We start from the raw sequence: 20,867 nt of genomic DNA, 5'->3' as shown, positions 1-20,867 counted from the left end.
GCTCTACCACCGGCAGCCGGTCAGGTATGACACACCTGTGCTAGTGCTCCTTGCCCGAGACAGGTGCATCACCTGCGCCCTTCCCCACCTACTTATGCACCTGTACACGTTCCAGCCCATGCTGCCGGCTCCACCCCAGAGCCCTGAGTGGCTGCAGATGAGGACGATAGTGTTTTTGGAATGCTGGCAGTCCCAGCCAGCCATTGATGTCACAGCAACCAAACGTGAAAGTTACAACTCTCTATCTTCTTAAACGAATGAAGGAATTTTCCACTAATGTGATGCACATAAAGAAAGCCTAAGGTGCCTTGAAGTTAAAGCCCCTCACCTCTCTACCCTTCACAGTGAAACTTTAGCATTGCTATTTCTTTCTTTTTGAAGAAAAGCTATTCTGTGCTGCTGCTAGTAACACCTCAGAATGCAAAAGCCGAGGTCATTTATCAATGAAACAGCCGGCATACGTACACACATACTTGGGAAAAAAGGAAAAAAGAAAAGGTCAGACCTCCCTTTCTTTCTGTGATCTTAACTGGAGAGTTGCTTGTACTTCCCCCTAGGCAGTCACAGCACTACAGGGCAAATTCTGCAGCTGGTTCCTCACGTGAGTAATCTTACTGATATAAATGGAATTACTCCCTAAAGTAAGGATTAATCTTGTGAAGAAAAAAATTTCAAGCTTAATCATCAAGCCTTTCTTTAGAGCTTAAATTAGTGAACTGCAATGGGAAATCATTATTTGCTGCTTCCTCTTGGCTGCAGGATTGGTGCAGAGAGCTCATAAAGCCTCCTACCAGCATTTCCAGGCAGGGGAGAGGCAGTGTGCAGCACAGCTCTCTGCAGCTCGTTTCCAATACTTCATTTCTATCTACACAGACAAAAGTTGATACCTGAAAATTAAGCAACAAGTAAAAACCTCTAGCTCCTTTATGACTTGGAGAAAGAATCACTGCCTTGCATGGCACCCTGCACTTTTGAAGGAGGAAAAAGCAGAGCTGCCATCTCACCAACCTCTGCCCTGGAGTGAGGACAGCTCTTACGGCTCGGTCACTGCGTGAGAAACTGCGCTGAAGCTGAAAGCATAGTTTCAATTTCCTTCACAAGTGATATTTGCCTTTTTTTTTTTTCCCCCATGTTTAAGGCACATATGCATGGGTCTGGAACTTGCCTCAGTCTTACTAACCCATGCAATTAAAGAAAGTCCTGCTGTGACAAAGCCTTTAAGATGGCTCTAAGTCCTATGATTTCTGCAGGAATCCAAGCTTTGACCTATTGATTTGAATTCCTGGCTGAACCGAAGACTTTTTTGCTTTGTCACATATTTATCAGTTCATTTAATCTTTTGCATCTTTCATTTACTCTGCTGGAGCACCACCGTGATTTCCCCCCTCCCTAAGCATGACTGAGTCACCGATGTCATATTCATATTGTTGTGGCTTTGTAAGGTAGGAAAAAATTTCACTGGAAATACAACTGAAATACTGAGCACAGAGCGACAAAGCCAGCCCATAGGCCCGCTCAGAAATGCGTCTCTGCAGCTGCTATTTCCACACACACACGTTCACCACACATAAACCCGTCTGCACTACAGCTATGGACAAACAAGCTGCTATTTTAATGTGAATGACAGAGAGTTGAGGCTTTGTAAATGCTGAGTATCCTACGCAGAGATACACATTCAACAGACAGAAGTGGAATGTAGTGGGGCTGGCTTATTTTCTAAGAGAAAACTGGCGTGCAAAAGGTAATGTGGGCAAAAAAACAAATGAGGATTCATTTTTCTGGAAATACCATGAGTATCTCCCTCCTCAGGAAATCTAAAAAAATTTTTTTCTCCGTAAGGATCTGAGTTGCAAACATGTGAAAAGCTGTTTGAACTTCCTAATTAACTTACATATAGATGTATTTTAAAAGCATCTCTGTAGTAGACCTGCAAATGTTGATGGAACTAATATTGCTAATAAACCCCCCACTATTAACAAAAAAGTCAATAAAACATCTAAGAAATGCTCAAATTAGTAAAACCAGGAGTCACTTTTACAATGAACTAAGGCCCAGAGAATAGTATGAAAAGAAAAACTAATACGGTTTTGAACTTACAATCAAATTACATTTCTGCCAAAACCCCCTTGGAAACAAGAAAAACTTGCAAATTTGTGACTTCTCAGGGTTCGTTTATTCCAAGAAGTAAAAACTGAGCTAAGTGCCTCATGGAGTTGGATGAGTGGCATCTCAGTGTTACTCCCTGAGGTGCTCTGCATGCATAGTTACAGTTAAAATACACCGAAGTGGGTGTTGAGTGAACACATGCTTTGAAAATATGCCAGGTTTTACCAAGGGAAAAAATATTACTTCTGCAACCAGAGACTGCTGATGGTTGTAAAACTTCCTCTGCAAATTAACGCTTATGAAGCTGTGGGGCAGTGCATGTTAGCTAGGCCATCCCCTGGCTGTGCTCTGCCGCTGCTGAGAAGGCACGTTACTACCAGACCTACCTGGACGTGACATCTGAGCAGAGCATCACACAGAACTGAGTACGGAAAGGACTGCGGTGAAGAACGGCAAGAACTGCTTTGAGAGCAACGAAATACAGAGACAACTGGAGGGTTCTGCCTACAGAGCTCTGAAAGGAAGTGCTGAAAGGTCTGCTGCCTCCTGGCCTGTGTGTGCTGGCACAGCCTGCAGCAGAGACACGACCCGATCAGCAACTATCTTCTTCCAACTGATTGTGCCTGATTTACTTAGACGGGAGTATAAGCAATGCCAGTACAACTGGTACTTTGTCAGTACTACGGGCACACCTTCCTGCTCGAGAACCACTGCCGTACGTGGTGCTGCAGAGCACTTCTGCTGCAGACGCTCGCACACAGGCAAAAGGCAGCACGGAAAGAATAAACTCTGCTCAAGTTGCGGTGGCTGGTCAGAACTGGAGCTAATGAGCCTAGCAGGGCTCTGGGGTTCTCACCATGGAGACCACCCTGCTCTCGGCAGGGCTGGAAGGAAGAGGCAGCAATCCCAGAATTAGAGAGAGAGGAAAATGTAGAGGCTTCCACATAAAGGGCTGGGGAAAGGTGATATGCTGACCGGGCTAACGGGTCATGTTTAGGGCTGAACAGCTCTAGGAATAGAACGGAGCGTGATGCTGGCGTCAGGTTAGCGATCATCACTTCCAAATGCATCGGGCCTGGTGAGGTCATTGTGGCCAGATCGCATATTGTTTTCAACATTTCTTTAACTACAGCTCAGCACTGTTCAGCCCTCAGTGCGCGTCTCTCAGTTGGAAGCCTGATCAACCACAGATTGTTGTCAAACCAAAAACTGTTGTCACCTCTTGTGTTACACGAATATTTTCACCTCTCAGTTTCCTAAGTGAAGCTCCAAAACCTGCAAGGTGGAGGCCAAGCCACTGCAGAAGCGTTGCTCTCCACAGGTTTCCTAGGCCAGCTGCCCTGTACCCCTCTACTCCAGCCACACTGATCCCCACACAAGGGAAACCACAACTGTCTGACACCTTGGGCTGTGAATAGTTCCAACTAATTTCATTAAAACTGGAATTCCTCGGCATTTCCACTGATACTCCGAAGTAAGCTATACATCCAGCGTTTTGGAAGGGCAGTGCCCTGGGAGAAGTGTGTACACACCAGCACATCACAGAAGGGAAAAACACAGGGGTCCAAAGGGACAGAATAATATGGGGAGCTCTCTGCACGCCTTTGGAATATTTTGGCCAAGACTCTCCTAACCTTCTTACCTAAAACTTTGCAACAATAAAGGAAAATAAAGCTTGATAGCTGCTAGTCTCACAAGCACCATGAGGTCCTCACGCTTTTCCCTGATGTGACAGAGAACTTCGCTCAAAGGCACCATGCCCACACGATGCAAAGCACAGCATCGTGCAAACCCACGCTAGCGGCCCAGGCAGGGCCAAAATTCTGAAGCAGTAACTTCATCCTGGCAAACCTTACAGCATCCTGCAGATCATTCGTTTCTCATATAGCCAACATTAATCACTCTGCACCATATACTTTAGCTAATTAGTCAGAAATTAGACTGTTAACACTTGATCGAGGTCATGATGCACACTGCCAGAAAATCCCACGGTGCAGAGATCTGTTTTTAATGAACCCGAAGCTTTCGGCTGTATTGGTAACGCTGTATAAACCACAGTTTAACACCTTGCTGAAGTTCATACAAGCTATTCATGGTCACAAAGAAGATGGGAAAATTGTTTTTAAAATAAGAGAGTTAATCTACAATGCAGTGTATCAGGTAACACGCCCTGTTTCAAGCATTTCACACACTGAATTCAGAACAGTTCAGTATTCATCAATGAGACAATTTCACGTAATGATACATTATCTATATTCTCGGTCGTCTAGGAGGTTACTTGTAGAAGTCTTCACGTCTTACTCCAATAATCCTCTGCCCAGTGTATGTGCTCACTAAACCCCACCATCAGAAGAAATAAGGCGTAGCAGGCAAAACAATGTCATCTCAAGGTCCCTGCAAAAGCATAGCAAGTGTAAAATACCGTACTGCAAAACAAGGGAACTGAGCTTTATTTCTAGAAACGCAGGTCGAACATTAAATTAATGGAAAAGGCATTATCATCTGGATCTGTGCCACAAGCGCTACAATGCTAGAACACCCTCAGACTTAAGTCTTTCAGAACAAAACCACTGTGGATTTTTAAAGCAACTTTATAGCTGGGGTTTTAGATGACTGTAAAACCTTACGAGGGCTAGTAGCTGCTTTCTGACCATGAGAACTACGATAATAAAAGTACTCATAACTCCTGCTTCAGTAAAACCCGTCCACCATCCCCTGGCTTTCCGTACTTACACTGGTAGAGGGGATTAGGTGTCCCCTCACTTACGTATTAGATGTGCCAGGCTGTAGGCAGGTAAGAAATCTATCGCTTCCCTTTGGCTCACATAGGATCTGCTGCCGTTAAGATACACAACCACGCTCAGCCCTGCAGTGCAGGGATATCTCTAGTCTAAACCAGACATAAAGCCTACAACAAATTCCTATCAGAACCTGAGGTGTCTCTCAATCATAGGAAATTAGTACAAATACAGATAATTGAATTAATCATTCTTTGACAACCTTACTGCTGCTAGCAGCTTTTGAAGGCTGAAACACCTGCCTGTTTCAGATTATCTGCTTGTTCTTCTACGCTTGACACTAAATGTTTGTTTATACTAGAAATAAATGGTGCTAAAACTGAATGAAGTCTTGTATGTACATTAATTGTGTTTACCCAGGAAATTAATCTGTACGCCTTTCCAAAACCCTCCTAAGTTTGAATTCTTGTGCATTTCAATGAGATGTACAACGGGGTTTCTACAAAGAAAGAATAGTAACATGCTAATACTTCTTCTTCAGTCAGATACCAGTATTGAGGTGTCTTCTTGGATGGATAAACCATTTCCTCCCACGCCATGATTTAAATGGTGATCTTACTGAAAAGACATTTTAGAACCAAGGGTTTTATAGGAAACATGACTTCCCTTTTTCTATTTTATCCTTTGTTCACAGTGCTCTACACCCTTTGGTACTTGCATAACACAAACACTTGGAGAAAATTAATTAGCAACTAAAACTGGTAAGTGAATTGGTACAAGTGCGTGCAGTTAACTACTTGTGGACACACCCAGTCACAGATAAATCTAAGGTTGGTTTGATGTACCCAGGGTTTAACTGCAGTAAACTAAGATCATGTAACTGCGAAGAGGATGATTTACAGTGTTAATAATCCTTGCACTTCAGTTGCTCCACTTCGGTTTTCCCGGTATCTGGGTAGACAGAGCAGTGGTTTGGGGTCTGTCAGATGGGCGAAGTACTGCAACTACCGATCTCCCCCTAGTGACCTCTTCTGAAACTGTACCGCATCAGCCCGGAGCTGCCCTATGAACTTAGTGCCCGCGTAGCAACATTCCACAGATCTAGATTTGTAACACTAGCCAGTGGTATAAGTGAACATTTCGAACTTTTTCATATTAGAGTCCTTTGTGTGCTTGGAAATCCTGTCCAGAAATTCTGGTAGCTTTAGAGACTTGCATCTTTCTTTTAGGTTTGTTTCCTGTTCTCTTACTTTCCAGTACTGATCTCCAATAGTGCTGTTGTCTCACCTTGTGAAAGAAGTCCAAATGCAGTTGTTAAGAAAGATTCTACAAATCCAGGCGTTGCACATTAGTGCCATTGTCAAAGCTATACTGAAGCATCGCTGAGTGTGTCAAAGCAGCTGAAATCATGGAGTAGAGACTTCACATTCCTCAGTATCTGTAGAATCCGGGTATCCAACCATAACGTGCTTTATTGTATGACAAAGCACAATATTCCTGGCTAAAAGAGCTGCATCTAAAGCAACTCTATCCAGGGCTGGTTGTCTTATGTATAAAAAGATATGAGCAAACATGGCATTTTTTTAGACTTTTTCTAGTTACACCAAGAGTCCTAATACTTCACCTAGACAAGTCTCTTTTTTGGGAGGCTGCTGGCCTGCCAGCTCAGGGCATAGATACCTTAAATGACTGTTTTGTGACACACACACACACACACACCCCTTGCCTTTCTGGTGCCTTTTGAATCAATTACCACCACTGTCACACCATCAACAGCCACCTACCATCAGCTGAACTAATTCAGAGTGATGGGAAGGCCTGTTCAGTGTGAATGAGAGAGGGTTCATTGCTCTCACATTAACCCAGCAGTAAATGCAGGCTGAAAACCTGGATAACGAAGCATATGGAGCTGCAGCACGCGCTAATACTCCTGCGAAAATCACTACCACAGAAACTCTATTAGTTACAGCACAGATGCTCTCAGGGACTGTCTAATTCTAGGGTCAGCCGTACGAAAGACCTTTCATGGCACAGCGGAGCTTTCTGCTAACCTGGAAGACAAAAAACTGCACTGAACAGAGATCATGCTACCCAAAAAGCAATCTGATCAAACTGCCCTCACTTTAAAACCATGATTAAATTTATCTAACATTTTAAAGTTTATGGAATCTGTGGCCTACCTGAGGTTTGTTTGCAGAGCAATTACGCGTTTACAGTGTTAATGTTTAGCACACACCGCATCACAATAGCAAATCAGAATAAAGTACAGACTGAGTCAATAAAGAGCAACTACTCTCCTCACCCCACAGCAGTAAATACTGCCAGTGCTGATGTCCTTACGACCGAGGGCAGCCCCTGGGATGTTGCTCAATGTTCCCTTGCAAAAGGACCTTGGATGCCTAAAGGCAAGTAGGGACTTGGTTCTGGGGAGAAAATATAATTAAGTACGGTAGTGACTGCTCCAAGGCACGCAGGATAGGAGATGGCTACAAGCTTCTTCCAAGGAGACTTCCATATTCCCCAGAAAACAAAGATTTATGTAACACGATAGACATATCCACCTCCAAAAATTAACGAGGCAAAGGATCCTTCAGTTGTTTGTATTTCCTCCCTCCTCAGAAATGGTTTTTAAAAAGGGATGATGCAAAAGACATCTTGGCTGTATTCTCTCCATTTCTACATGAGAAGGATCCTGTGTTTGGTTTTCCCCATGGCAAGGGGGTGCCCATGAACGAGAATACTATACTAAGACCTGAGCAAAACACAAGCCTGAATATTGAACCACTAGCTAAAAACTCAACACCAAACTTCCTTTAGATGTTGCGTTCCTGCCTTCCTGGCATCTGTTTCTGGGCTCTTCCTTCCATTCTTTGTACTTTTTGATTTTGAATCACATTAATTAATTATCATTTATAACAACAGCTTGAGATAAAAATCTTTTATTCCACTCCCGCGTGAAAACATAGCTGCCAAGGTACAATAAGCAAAAGAACCTTACCTATATCTTCACAAAGAATAAAGAGGGGCTAAATCATCCTTCTCTTACTCATTCCCAGGAGAACCAAACTGTTTATTTTAACCTATTCGTTATTTTGTGATTCCAGTATTTCCTCAATGTATCTGCAAATAATATTGAAGGACAGCCTGGGTACCCTCCCTCTTCCTCCCCCAGGTTAGTAGGATGTTAAACATGCACTCCTCAACCTTTTACTTTCTCCCACTCACAGATAACCTGCTCTATCAACTGAGGGCTTTTTCTAGAAAAGCCTTGTTGTTCCTCTGTGCCTCCTCAGCAGCAGCACCAAGTCGCTGTGAAAAGCAAATGAAACAAAGTCTATCAGTATCCTTGCCAACAAACACTGTAGTTAGTGTTAAAACTGGACCCATTTTGTTTTGCTGTCCATGGTTACTCTAGTGAAAAGTATTCACTGGCACAGCATTAGTTCCAATGGCAAATATTTCAAACTACTCAGAGAAAACAATCACTGATTATTTCTGTAGAAAGCTGCTGCACACTGACTACTTGCAAAGACTCTAAATTCATTAAATACATTATTCATGCAGAATGAAAAAGTGTTTATAGCAATAGTTAGGCGTAGAACAAACTGAAGATGTCTTTTCACCGATTCAGCCCCTCGGTGAGGAACGATTTTAACCTCTCTCTTTCCTGTATCCATATAAACAGCAACAAGGCTGGTCTCCTGCATACACAACACTATACACGGTCATATTGTATTTAATGAATATAAACCTATGTTGGAGTCTGAAACGTAGGAGGATGAGGGAAAGAAATCAATTAGTTGCCTTTGAGAAACCTTTATACTGGATAACATACTTGCCTTTAGAAAGAACTGACGGGTTATAAACCCCCCGAGATGCTGACCTGCAGTGCTGTCTGGCTTCGTGCCAGTAAAACATTATCTTCCAACTCCATCTCAGGAGTCAGAGACACACAGAAAATCAATTCGGAAAGCAGAAGACCTCAACTTGTAGCTTTCCACTTGCTGTCAGTAAGAAACTATTACCTTATATACAACAATACCTAGAGATTTCACGGAGAAAGATTCAAAGCAAATAAAATATATTTTTAACATTTTATTGATGAACAGCAGAAAATGCAGCTTTTGTTTATCGTACTGCTGGATGTAATATCAATTTGTACGTGTGTAAACAAACGCTTGCACGTTTTCAACAAAACAGCCACTGTTCTGAAAATAACCCAGGCACGTGATGTCACAGTAATGGACGTCATCCTGAGAAAGATTGAGGGTACAGAGCCATGTGGTGGGAGCAGCAGAGGGATCTGAGGACTGCAAATCCAAATACAGCCACAGATTAAATTGTCAGTGGCTATTTTGTGCTGAGCCATCTGTTGCCTTGACTACGCTGCCAGCAATAGTTTAGAGCTAGCTGCAGTGTGTCTACACAAGCTACGCAAAACGCTATCTTCTACACTCTGTAAAGAACGGGCTCTGACTTACATGACAGAGTAAGCGTTGCAGATGGCCTTTAAGGAACAAGTTCTGTTACCAGAGAACACGCAATGCCTTTGACCTGTCCAACCAGGGCTCCATACACTTGTTCCATATCCTGGTGGGCACATCCTGTGGTATTTTCTTCAAAAGACATTCCCCTGTCCATGTCACAAGTAACCTATCAGAGCCCATGAATACTGTTAACAGTTCATACTCTCCATGTTATCGGTGCCTTTCTCTAGAGCAGACAGTGGTCTAAAACAGGATATATATGTATATAAAAGTATTTTTGGTTGAGAGGTGTCTCAGAACGAATCACAGATCTGTAGGTGAAGATTTGAAATGGTGCTCCACAGACTGCTTTCCATCTTCTAGAACTTTGGAAATGCGCTGCAAAAAGAGGAACAGAGCACGTCTGTTAAAGGCCTGCTGTACCGGATTCAGCTGTACGTACACTCATTACAGCTTGGGACCTTAAGCTGTGGCTAGGGAAAAAAAGACATTCACCAAATCCTGGATATTTTGAACTGATTTCTCTATCCTACAAAACCATAACTCTGCATTTAAACCTGTCCACATGATCCCAGTCATGCTGCGGAAGCCTTACACAAATGCATTTTTCAGCTTTATTCAATCCTTTTTCAGACTTGTGAAATAGGGCATTTTGTCCTCCTTATGTTACATGCTATTTAGGTTTAAATATGAATGAATGAGATCATGCTGAAAAGCTGTTACTCCTGGGTCTGGAAAGAACAGGTATGCAATAAATTGAACATAAGGGAAATCCTACAGACTTCAAATTAATAGGTTATTCTTGTTTCTACTACAAAAACATGATTATGAACACACCCAGATGCCAATTTTCCTAAATGTTGCTCTATGGTCCCTGAAGGCACTATTGCTATTTTTCAAAATACTGCAAAAAACTAATGGATGAAAAAGAATACTATTCACCAGAAACAAAATAATAAAAAAACCCAACCAAACAAAAAAAACCCCAACGTTTGTCTTGCAAGATCAAAGAGTTGACATGTAAAATACCTGGCAAGTGTCACAGAGTGCTTGAGCAGTATGAATTAAATGTCACCCTCCCACCACCTGAAAAACTAGGGAAACCTTAAAACTTCATACCTGCACTGAATATACATGGTTTTGCTCCCCAGCACTACAGGAAATTCAACAGTTTTAACTTGGTGACATTTCCACAGAAAATGGTGAAAGGTTTCCTACTCCAGTGGAAGGCAACCTCTTTTATGGCCACAGGAATGACTGCAGCACAAGCCAGTTTGCTGTGCTTACCCTACTCTGCTGCTGCTGCTGACAGCCCAGTGTAATTAGATCGAACAAGAAGTCATTGCTTTCCTCCTTTGCTAATCAAAAATCAGAGGGCATTGGTGGGTCCGATGAGACCTCTCGTGGTACAGATGCAGAACTGCACATCTGTGCTGCCTTTGCACTTTTGCTTCCCCATAGAGCTTCTGTTCCTCTCTTGGACAGAGAAGGGGGGGAAAAAAAGAAAGAGTTCGACTTATGATCTTATGGCATCTTAAAATGATGCATTTTTCAGAACATAGATTTTTAAAGAGGTAACACTTTTTTCCCCATAAACATGCAGAACTTACCATTGTTTTAAATAACTGGTTCACTTTCTTCTTTTTGAAGGTTTTCTTGTCACCATCCGAGGTGGAAGGAAACACCGGTTGACTCAATCTATGTGATGCAATTGTTTCATCATGTGCCACAGAGATGACGGACAGGGTCAATCCTTAGAATAGAAGCATTGGTTGCACAAAACAAAACCAGAAAAGGAGAGTCAGTGTGAGATAAAATAGAACTAAAAAAAAAAACAAACTACTGCAATTAGTAGAAAGAAATAAGACATTTTAAATCTAACTACATCCATAGAATACAGCATGGAGAAGCACTAAACTTCATTAAAACATTCATTGAAAGTGAATAGTGAAAGAAACAAACTGATCCGGTCAAAAAAAAAAAAAAATACGTGAAAGAACTGGGCCAAGACAGTCTGCAGTGCTGTGCTAAACATGTTACAGGCATCCAGAAAGACAGAGACAATGGGAGGGGCAGAGGAAGCGCAGGCTGAGAAATGGGATGTGCTATGGAAGAAGTCGGGGTAAAGGGTATTGATATAGGGCACCTTTTCTCGATACGACCTGGCGTAGAAATGAGTTCCACCTTCAGCAACACTTGCCCCTTCTCCATCAGGCAACTGTCAGTGTTTCTAGCGGGCAGTGATGTTACTGTGTTTCCCTTTCCTCTTGCTCTGAGGGAGGGTTATGAGATTCCCCTCTTAAGGTCAAAAACACAAGCAGAAACCCTACTATGGAGCAACCTTCGGGGATTTTCATCTGCCAAAGAGAAGCACGGAGCATTTCTTCCCGTCTCAAACGCTGCCCTCTGCTGTGAGGGCAGCCTGCAGAAGCCCTTGTTGCTGTGAGCGAAATCCCCCAAAGCAGAAAGGTGGCTAAACTTTGCTTCTTTCAAGGCAGGGGGAATGCCCACACTACACAAGGAAGCAAAACTCAGAGCTCCGGAAGAAACTCTTCTAGAATCTGCACATTAGGGCTAGGCAGCAGGGGCAGCAGTCCAGCCTCACACGCACGCTTGAACTGTACGCTTAATTACACTTAAATGGACATCTTTGTCTCAGAGGCTGCTCGGAGCAAAGCCTTATTGCTCTGCTTTCTGAGCAGAGTGCAGAGCTCTCCTCTTGCTGTAAGCAGCTTACCTGGGATAGCTGGCATGGAACGACTGACAGAACTCATCTGCTTAAGGACACATGTCTTTTGAGGTGCCACGACATGTTCTGAGAGGTTGGTGTCACTCATGAACTCATATTTCCTTGACAGCTGTTTAAAAAAAAAGCCATTAATGATGAACTGAGATATAAACAACAGTAATGTAAGCAAAATATTCTGTGAAAAGCAAATAATAAACTATCATGCTTAGTCTCTGCTGAGTAAACAATAAAGGTAACTAGTACAACTGGGTCCACATATACTATGATAAACTAGCTAAAAAAATGTAATGATTTTGCAGATGGTTTGTAGTTAGATAAACACTTCTCATTCCACATAGTAAAAAAATCCCTTTGAAAGAGCTGGCTAGAAGAGATCCTCTCATCTGGAACTGCAGGATGGTATTCCTACCACATCTGTGGAATAATACCTCAGCCAGCTCTGAGTGGGATCTGCAAGGTGAAACGAAGTCGTGAAAGCGTTTTATCCCCGTTGCAGTAACATAACCAGCTGGGCTGCTGCAAGCCTGCTCACTGTTTTACTGCAGCAAAAGGAAATCCTGTAGCTCAGGACGTAGTGAGATGCCCGCAGTCAGGTGTATGTGTTACCTAATTCAATCAAGAGACAAAGGTGTTGCTTGCTTTTGTGTATTAATGCTTCTCAGAACACGACTGCTTTCTCTCTCTCTTTTGTATGAGAACGTAAGACAATCACAATCCTCCATGAGTTTCTCCTTGTTTCCCACAGAATCTTCGCTTTCTGCGGAACTCACTTTGCCGTTGTTGATTCCTCCGAAAAGTCTTGATCAAATGACTTATGCTCTCTCCAATTCAACAATCTGGTATTGCCTGACATTTTAATGTAGATCAGGCTGGTCTATCAAGTGGACATCTTTCACTTTTTTTTGTTAATTATTTCTTTTTATACTAAAAGAAAAGCCTGAGAATTAAACTACAAAAAAAAAAAAAAAAGGGGAGTGTAAGTTCTGTAAGTCATTCTAATGATCTCACAGTACAATGAAAGCCCTCAGATGATCTATGGAGCAAGAGACGCCAGTGCCTCCAAACTTCAGCCTGGCACCGTTTAAGGATGCTGTTTGCAGTTTCCGAACAGCTGCGTGTTCCATCACAAGCCACAGAACATACAGGGCTCATCGCTTCTGAAATAGCCCTGACCACATGGAGCTGCCGTGGAATGTCAGCACAGACAATTGCCTCTCCACAGGAAAGTCAGCTTAAGCCTCCAAGTACAGTGGTCCATGGTAAGCTAACCAAGCTTCAGAAACAGCAGCTCCAGGCTCTGTTATCTGTCATCATAAGCAAGCAGAAATGGTCTGTTGTTTCCGTTGATTTGTTTCCCCCTCAGCATCTTGCAGGTTTCATTCATGGCAGGGCAGATCAGCTCTGCATCCTGCCTCCTGCCCTTTACGACAGCTAGAGTTCTGCGTGAGAGATTTTTCTTTTCCTAAGCAAAGGAGTAATGTTCTCCGTTTTATGGATTATAAAAGACTATAAATCTGTGACATACACATTTCATGTCAGAGATAGAAATATCAGGTGCCGTCTTCTCATCAGCAAACACCACACTGCTTCTTTTTGTTCTTTTTTTGGACCTTCTCATCTTTACTTCAGGGTGAGGATTCATCTGCAGAGCAGTCTCCTCTGATTCTGCTTTTACTGGCTTTGATAGAGCTACTTCCAGATCAAAGCTGTAGGAGCAAAAGAAAAAAGTACAAGTTGCTGAGTGATAATTTTAAGAGCCACTGGTATTCTGATGTCATTTCCCCATGAATTATAAATGCAGGTCACCCTTTCCTTTGGCTTTCTGTGCAGCCTTGAAAACTGTTGGCTAACGCTATACGAAGTGCTTCAGCTGGCAACTGTAGATACAAGTAAGATGCCTTCAGGAGGTATGACATCGTCTTAGAACGGTGCAAAGAATATAAAATATGGATATGAGTGCAAAGCCCTTTTTAAAGCTTAGGAACTAGACTAAACAAAGTTAGAGCTTATATGGTGAGTCTATGTGCGGTGGTGATGGTGCTGAAAGCCAGACATGCTATTTTTGTTGTTGAAAACAGTGAAACAGAGTGTTACTATTTATTGTCATGTTTTAAATGCATCCTATTTATTTCACCAAATTGGACAACAACACACATACCCAGTGGAAAAAAAAATTCTCCTCTCTTCCTCTGTTTTTTATAGTTTAAAAATTGGGTTAATTATTTTTGATTAAAAAACCCAAGTATTAAATTTGTGCTGGCTTTATTCCCTTCTCTGCTAATGTAATTTGCCTATTAAACATGGGGCTGAGCTTATTTTACAATATAAAACCTGATAAATTAAGTAATATGGTGAATTTGTTAACCAGTGCTTTCTAGAATCAAATCAGCGTCCTAAGAATTAAAGCCAGGCATATGATTCAGCTGCTTATGTGCAGTTGTCTGGTTCCACAGGAGGTGTCCAGCTTGATTAGAGACATGCGACTGGCAGTATGACACAAATCAGGTTTGTGTGCTACACCCGTCTTGAGTGGAAGCTGAAGGGCAGGAAGAGCAGCCTGGGGCATCTCGTAATGTGTGTTACTACACATCTCTGTGAGACAACTCGAATAGTTTCAGTGGTGTTAAACACTGACCTGGCAGTCAAACGTGCAGGAAGAGAGGAATACCTTAGGAAGAAACACTTCCATCCAGTTTGGGGTCATACACCTTTGGACTTTTTAAAAGAGAACTACTCAAACAGGGAGATCAGATGTGTAAAAATAATCACAATCAAACACTACTCAGCAAGATGAATTTTACACATGCCTTGTTTCAGAAGAAGTTCTATGTGCTCAAAGGATTATTTATAAAGTGATGAAAATAATATGTGGATGACTAAAGCTGATCAATACACCTATATCTGTTCTCTCAAACTTAGAAGTCTTTCAGTTTCCCAGTGCTGCAGTGAAGAAACTGTATTAGCCAAAGCATTTTACATTACTACAGGCTTTACCTCAGCGTCCCACCTCCTCACCTGTAATTTGTAAAGGTTGTCCTCTTCCGCTCCAGTTTTTACAAGCAAAGAGATTAATTAAGTTAAAAGCTGTACAGAGAGACTTGCAAAACCCCTGGATCTGTGTATTTTTTGAAATGTCATTTAAATTTTAAACTTCTTTATTTCTGAAAATGAAAAGCCACTTTTTTCAGTGAGAGTTGAGTATATTTTGTCTATTAAGATTGAAACATTGCAGCTTTAAGCCTGAAAGAAGTGATAACTACAATTAATAATAATTTTGATATAGTCTGAAGAGACTGCTAGTGGTCTTCATTCTTGAATGCCTTTTTTAAAAAAATCTTTTAGTCTCATCCCATAGAACTGGTTAAAAATCAGGACTGAAAGAAAATTTGTACTGTATTCATAACTGACCTTTCTGAAGCAATTTTGTTTGGAGTACTGCAGTCTGAATTCATGGACGTCAGAGAAATAACCGATAACTGACGATAGGATCTCAGCATTGATCTTGGCCGTCCCACTCTCTTGTCATCAAAATCTGGCTACAGGATGGAAAAGAGAAACACACTCTATCAAACAACTTTTTGCCTGAACTCCTTTCATCCCTTTTCTCTAGTGTTGAAGCAGCACAGATGTTTTAACATTCGCCACGACAGAGGTTATGTGCTACCATTACCTACTGAGATTGTTTCTTCTGTCCGGACACACTCTTATGCTGCGACCTCTCAAACTCAGCAATACATAAAAAAAAAACAAAGAACTACAATTGACATAACGAACTCTAAGCTTGAAAAAGAAATTAAGGGAATGACATATGCTGATCTTATTCTGCACAGACCTGGGGCAGACCATTAAAGTACTGGGCAAAGAGATTTAGTTAGTCCCTGCTCCAAGATACTAATCATGCTCCCTCTTCAATACAACAGGTCCTGCCAACTCTATACATTAATAGACCCTTTTTTAATTGTATGTTTGCAAAAAACAAAGAAAAAAATCCTCATAAAATCATCATCAATGCTGAAAGCAACAACAGAAAATACTTTCTAAAGCAACACAAAAAGCAGCCACCGTTGTTCTTGCCAGCCTGCACACGCTCAGATAGACTATTTTATCCATGAATTGTCTGGACAGTTTGTGTTTAGAAGTTATCCTTCAATTCCCAGATATTTGACTTTGGTCTCAACTAATATTTATAGCATTATACACATGATAGGTTTTACTTCACAGCACAGCTGGAAGCGGCTGGCACAGGGAGACATCACTTGTAGATCAAAGCCCTAAACTGCTAAGAAAAAATACAAAGAGGAGAAACATGAGAATTTGCTTTTACTTCCTGAATAAGGCAGAAAAGAATTGCTATTTAAATAGATATAATGAAATTCTCCAAATCCAGAATGAGGAGTGTTTGATATTCAATCAACTCTTTGACTATAAAACTCAGTCTTTACTATCTTCAAACCACAAGAAAACCCACAAAGCAACAAAAGTTTAGCACGTGTTTTTGTTTAGAAGAACATGATGTGTATTAAGGAAGGAGAAAGTGCAGAGGTTAAAAGGAGAGCAATACCAATTCTCTGGCTCCATATTGCTTTTCCACTTTAACTTTTAAATGCTTGAAACACTCCTCCATACGATCATGGAAAGGACGAAGATTATCAGAAACTCTTCTTTCATGAATTTTAATTCCAGCCCCAAGGAAAGGTATCTTGAAGAGGGAAAAAAGGAAGAAAAAAGTGAGGATATTAAACTGGGTCTGACAACCCCTCGAACTCCATTTACAGTATGTGTTAAATCAACTCCAAACCCTTCGCTGTGACGGGCAGATAGACTTGTCAGCTGATCTCAGCTTTTAGCAGCAAGTACAAGATGGAAAGGGCTCTGGGAAAATGAGCTTGCTCAGTCAGTTTCTGAAGAATGTTGCCTGCCTCACGGTGCCTGTTTTCTCTCTTCTATGCATGTTAATTCCTTATGAGATTAAATACACCATGCGAGAGCTTAAGAAATTCTTAGACCACTACTCCACCTGCTTATGAAGGTGCCTGCCATAGTTTACAAGAAGGAAGGTAGAGGTGAAAAGATATCCAAGCGGATTCCAGGCAGGGAGTTTCAAACTCTGTCAAAAGGAGAAGCGACTGGGAAAGGATTAAATCAGCCTACTGGGGGCTTAATCATGTGATCACTTTGACAACTGCTGCAGCCGTTTAATGTGTAAATGCCTGGTTACTGAAGGTGGCCTTTTCCTTTCTCAACTTTACTCTGCAGGCTTCCTCTGTACTCCCCACATCTCAAGGAATGGTCAGTAAGATAATGCTTCAATACAAAAATGAACAACTCAAGCCATGGACATCCTTTGATCCTTTCAGCTAGCATCAGTAACAAGTAGCCAAAGGGGTGAAGATCTCTGATTCTTGCTACTAGATTTGAAAGAAGGTGCGTAACAATAGTTTCTAAAACCTAGGAGAGGGAGAAGGGTAAATACCTACTCCCTTAAAGGGGATCACCTGGTAAAAAGGTTAGGAAAAGGTCTATCCGTTCATTAAATACCTCCCTCCACTTGAATTTCTTAAAAAAATCCTTCTCCTTTGCCAGCAGGATTAGCTTGCTCACCAAATTAAAAAAAAAACAAACCAACCACCTTATAATGAAGCAAATATGATGGTAGCACCACCCTTCTCATCCTCTTCCCTACCACCTTTCCTTTGTTGTTACATCAGTATACTCATGGCTTGGCTTCGCGGACGAAGATTTGGGAAGGGCTTTCCCCACGCTTACTGCAGCGCGCTGATGGCTGAAAAGGCCAATGCGGGATAGGCAAGACCGGTTGCAAAGAGCACACCGGAAGGTCTCCTTGGGTGGTATAGTCGAGGGACGGTTCTTTCTGCGTTGTCTTTTCTCCTCAAGACTCTCAAAGGAGGCAGCAGCGTTACGTATGGTGTGTCTCCGGATCTCCCAGTTGGAGGCCAGGGTGGACCACTGATGGTGGTCAATATGGCCAAGGCTGAGGTGTTGTTTCAGGAAGTCCTTGTATCTCCTCTTGGGAGCTCTTGCGGCTAAAAGCAAACCAAGTGAATCTTCTCTTCAAAGATACCGGGCAGCGTGCTTTGACGTGCTGTTTAATTAACAATAAACGTACTCACAGAGAGAAGCTTGGTAATGCTTCTCTTCAAAATACGAAGACATTTCATTACTCTCCAGGCTTTGAAGATTTACGTGATTTGTGCAACATACTTTTAGCCACTCTTCTGCCAGCAACTTTTTCTGACCGCTTCCCCATTGCCTTTCAGCTATTTTGCATTCACGTTTGGGGATTTTTTTTGTAAAATCCCCTTAGATTCCATGCTTCCTTTTTGTGTTCTGACCCTATAAATATTATTACTATTGTATACTTCTGTTCCCCCATGGACCTGATCATACTTTATGGAAGTTCAATTTCAATGTAACTTTAAAAAACATGGTATTAAAGCCCATCTATTACAGACAGATCTGTTTATCCCCCTTAGAGGGATTTAAAGGGATAGATATAAATTACAAGTGCATTTCCTAATACCAGATAGCGTCACAGACAATTTATATGACTACATCCCCTGAGCACTTCTCATGGTCAGAAAGCAACCACATACAGAGCCTGTGGTGGGCAATGATACAGGACAAAGCTGTAAGGCTGTGACTCCAATAACCAAACTGAGATGAACCAAAACGAAACTGCAAGAAACTTCAAAAACATTCAGAAAATAGTACCAAAAAAATTCCATTGAAACTAATCTGGAAGATTCATTTCAAGATTGAGAGGGGAATGAATTCTTCCTTGAATTTCTACAAATAAGACTTTTTTCTGCTACCACCTCCCAGAGGTGCATTTTCCTCTTTGCGAACAAAAGGGTTCTGCAGGTTAGCTGGGTTATTGTATGTACACTAAAAATAAAATATAACCATGTTGGTACTGTTGGTATAGGTAGAATATTCCGTTTTCCTCTGGAGATATAGCTCAAAAATACTTACTAATGCTCTCCCATGCTATTTATCCCATAAAAGACATGGCACAGCAATCTTCAAGCATCACTGACCCACGGAAGTAACTCCTGTGACCAACTAGCATTCCATTAAAGTTCCTCATGCCAAAAAACCTCCCCAAACCCACAAATAACAACAACAAACACCCACCTCTAGGAAAGAGTTATTTTCCAAGAGGATTTCTGACATTTGCAAATGCTTATTTTCCCAGAAATCCATGAAGTTGTTCTGACTTTTGTCATGCTCTCAGTTTTGTCTCCAGGAACACAGCCCGAGTTTGGCAACGACCCTTTTCACTATAAAAGCAGCGCGCACCACGTGACTTTTGATAAACCATTCCAAGTGATGCGTTCTACACAGCGCTTTTCTGGCCTATTGCTCTCGCTAAGGAGATACACGGGTGATTCCTCCCAGCAGCATTTCATCTTCCTTTTAACAGACACTATAATGATGATTCTCCTCAGAAAATGTGATGTAATTTTTGTAATTAAGCCATTTTTCCAGTTTAGGCACAGATTTTAAAAAAACTAAAGGACAGGATGGCTTAAACACCCAAGAATGTTTTATCAATCACATGCCACATCTGAGGGTAAGGAATTACTGCTGTGCTGTTTTGTCAGTGATCTTAGTGCTTTAGGAATGGAATACAAGTCTCCTGTTAGGCACACGGAAACTGGAAGAGTTGAAGTCCTTTTTCCTACTTAAGGGACATTATTAATATCTAAATAGGACAATAAATGGGCAGGTCTTTTAAAAATGTACATCTTCTGAAACAGAAGGTTTAGTCTAAGGGTGAAGATCTTACTATGAACCTCTTTTCAAAAAAAATGCTATGAATTCATCACAGAACTAGGAAGGAAGTTTATAACAAGAATCTCACTCTTCTATCCTTCCCTGCTTTGGGCAAACAGAAAAAACCAAACTAAACCAAAACAAGAACACCCACCAAAAAAACAAAAGAAAAAACCCCCAAAAACCCCCAAAAGCAAAACCAACCCAACAAACCACAAAAAAAATTCCCAACAAAGCCCAGTAGAAATGACACAATCACCTGCGTGCTATGTTCCCCTGCTAGAAACAGACAGAGACGAGGAATGGCTGATGAAGCCTCAGATAACTGCTGTCAGTAAGAAGTTACCTGCCAAGCAATTAGATCTTTGAGTCTATTCAGCTTTTCTTGATCCTCCGGGTGGTCTCTGATATATTCTTCTGTAAAGAAAGCCTTAGACAAAAAACAGTCATTCAGTCCATCATCTCACCAGTGAAAGAAATCAGTGATTACTCCACTGACTCTAGGTGGGGCCATAATATTGGTCATCACACAGGAGAGACGCTCCTTCCTCAGATGCTGCTTGTTACATCAGTTGAGAGCTGAGGAGCCTTTTTTGTTAAGAGATATTCAGTCTTTAGCCAACACTTCAGAGCTGCAAACCCTTACAATGAAACCCAAACATGGTTGGTTTTATTAAGCATGCACAGAAACTAAAAAGGAAGGCATTTTGGATTATCTGCCTTACGCTGGTCAATGGTCACTTCATTCAAGTACCTGACACTAGCCAGCGTTACACAATCAACAGAACTCTCACAAGTAAGCAGAGGCGGATACTGCACACACAGCCTTTTGCTGCCTCACAATTTTATACCCCCATGCTGGGCCTACTGAACACAGCACTTGCTTTTCAACAGGAAAAGGCAGGTAGAAATAATAGAACTCCCACACTCATTTTCATCCAAATCTTGAATAATTAATAATTTAAATTTGAAATTTATAGGAGTTTTTAA

At 41.6% G+C, this 20,867-nt stretch overlaps 1 protein-coding gene across 1 annotated transcript in view; it reads right to left on the bottom strand.

Moving 5' to 3' along the window:
• Positions 1-9,634: 9,634 nt before the first annotated feature.
• Positions 9,635-20,867, bottom strand: part of LOC104490760 (dedicator of cytokinesis protein 2-like) — a gene marked incomplete at its 5' end in the record, with an annotated part of 66,498 nt that continues 55,265 nt past the window's right edge. The window contains 7 exons of the mRNA XM_010133092.1: positions 9,635-9,709; positions 10,942-11,084; positions 12,069-12,189; positions 13,606-13,786; positions 15,489-15,616; positions 16,642-16,779; positions 20,224-20,307. Of these exons, the coding sequence (XP_010131394.1) occupies positions 9,635-9,709; positions 10,942-11,084; positions 12,069-12,189; positions 13,606-13,786; positions 15,489-15,616; positions 16,642-16,779; positions 20,224-20,307 (870 nt within the window). The remainder of the gene's footprint in view (positions 9,710-10,941; positions 11,085-12,068; positions 12,190-13,605; positions 13,787-15,488; positions 15,617-16,641; positions 16,780-20,223; positions 20,308-20,867) is intronic.

This window comes from Buceros rhinoceros, unplaced genomic scaffold (genome assembly GCF_000710305.1).
Source record: "Buceros rhinoceros silvestris isolate BGI_N320 unplaced genomic scaffold, ASM71030v1 scaffold32903, whole genome shotgun sequence".
Lineage (NCBI taxonomy): Eukaryota > Metazoa > Chordata > Aves > Bucerotiformes > Bucerotidae > Buceros > Buceros rhinoceros.
Note: the sequence above shows the minus strand (reverse complement) of the source record. Positions and strands in the feature narration are given on the sequence as shown.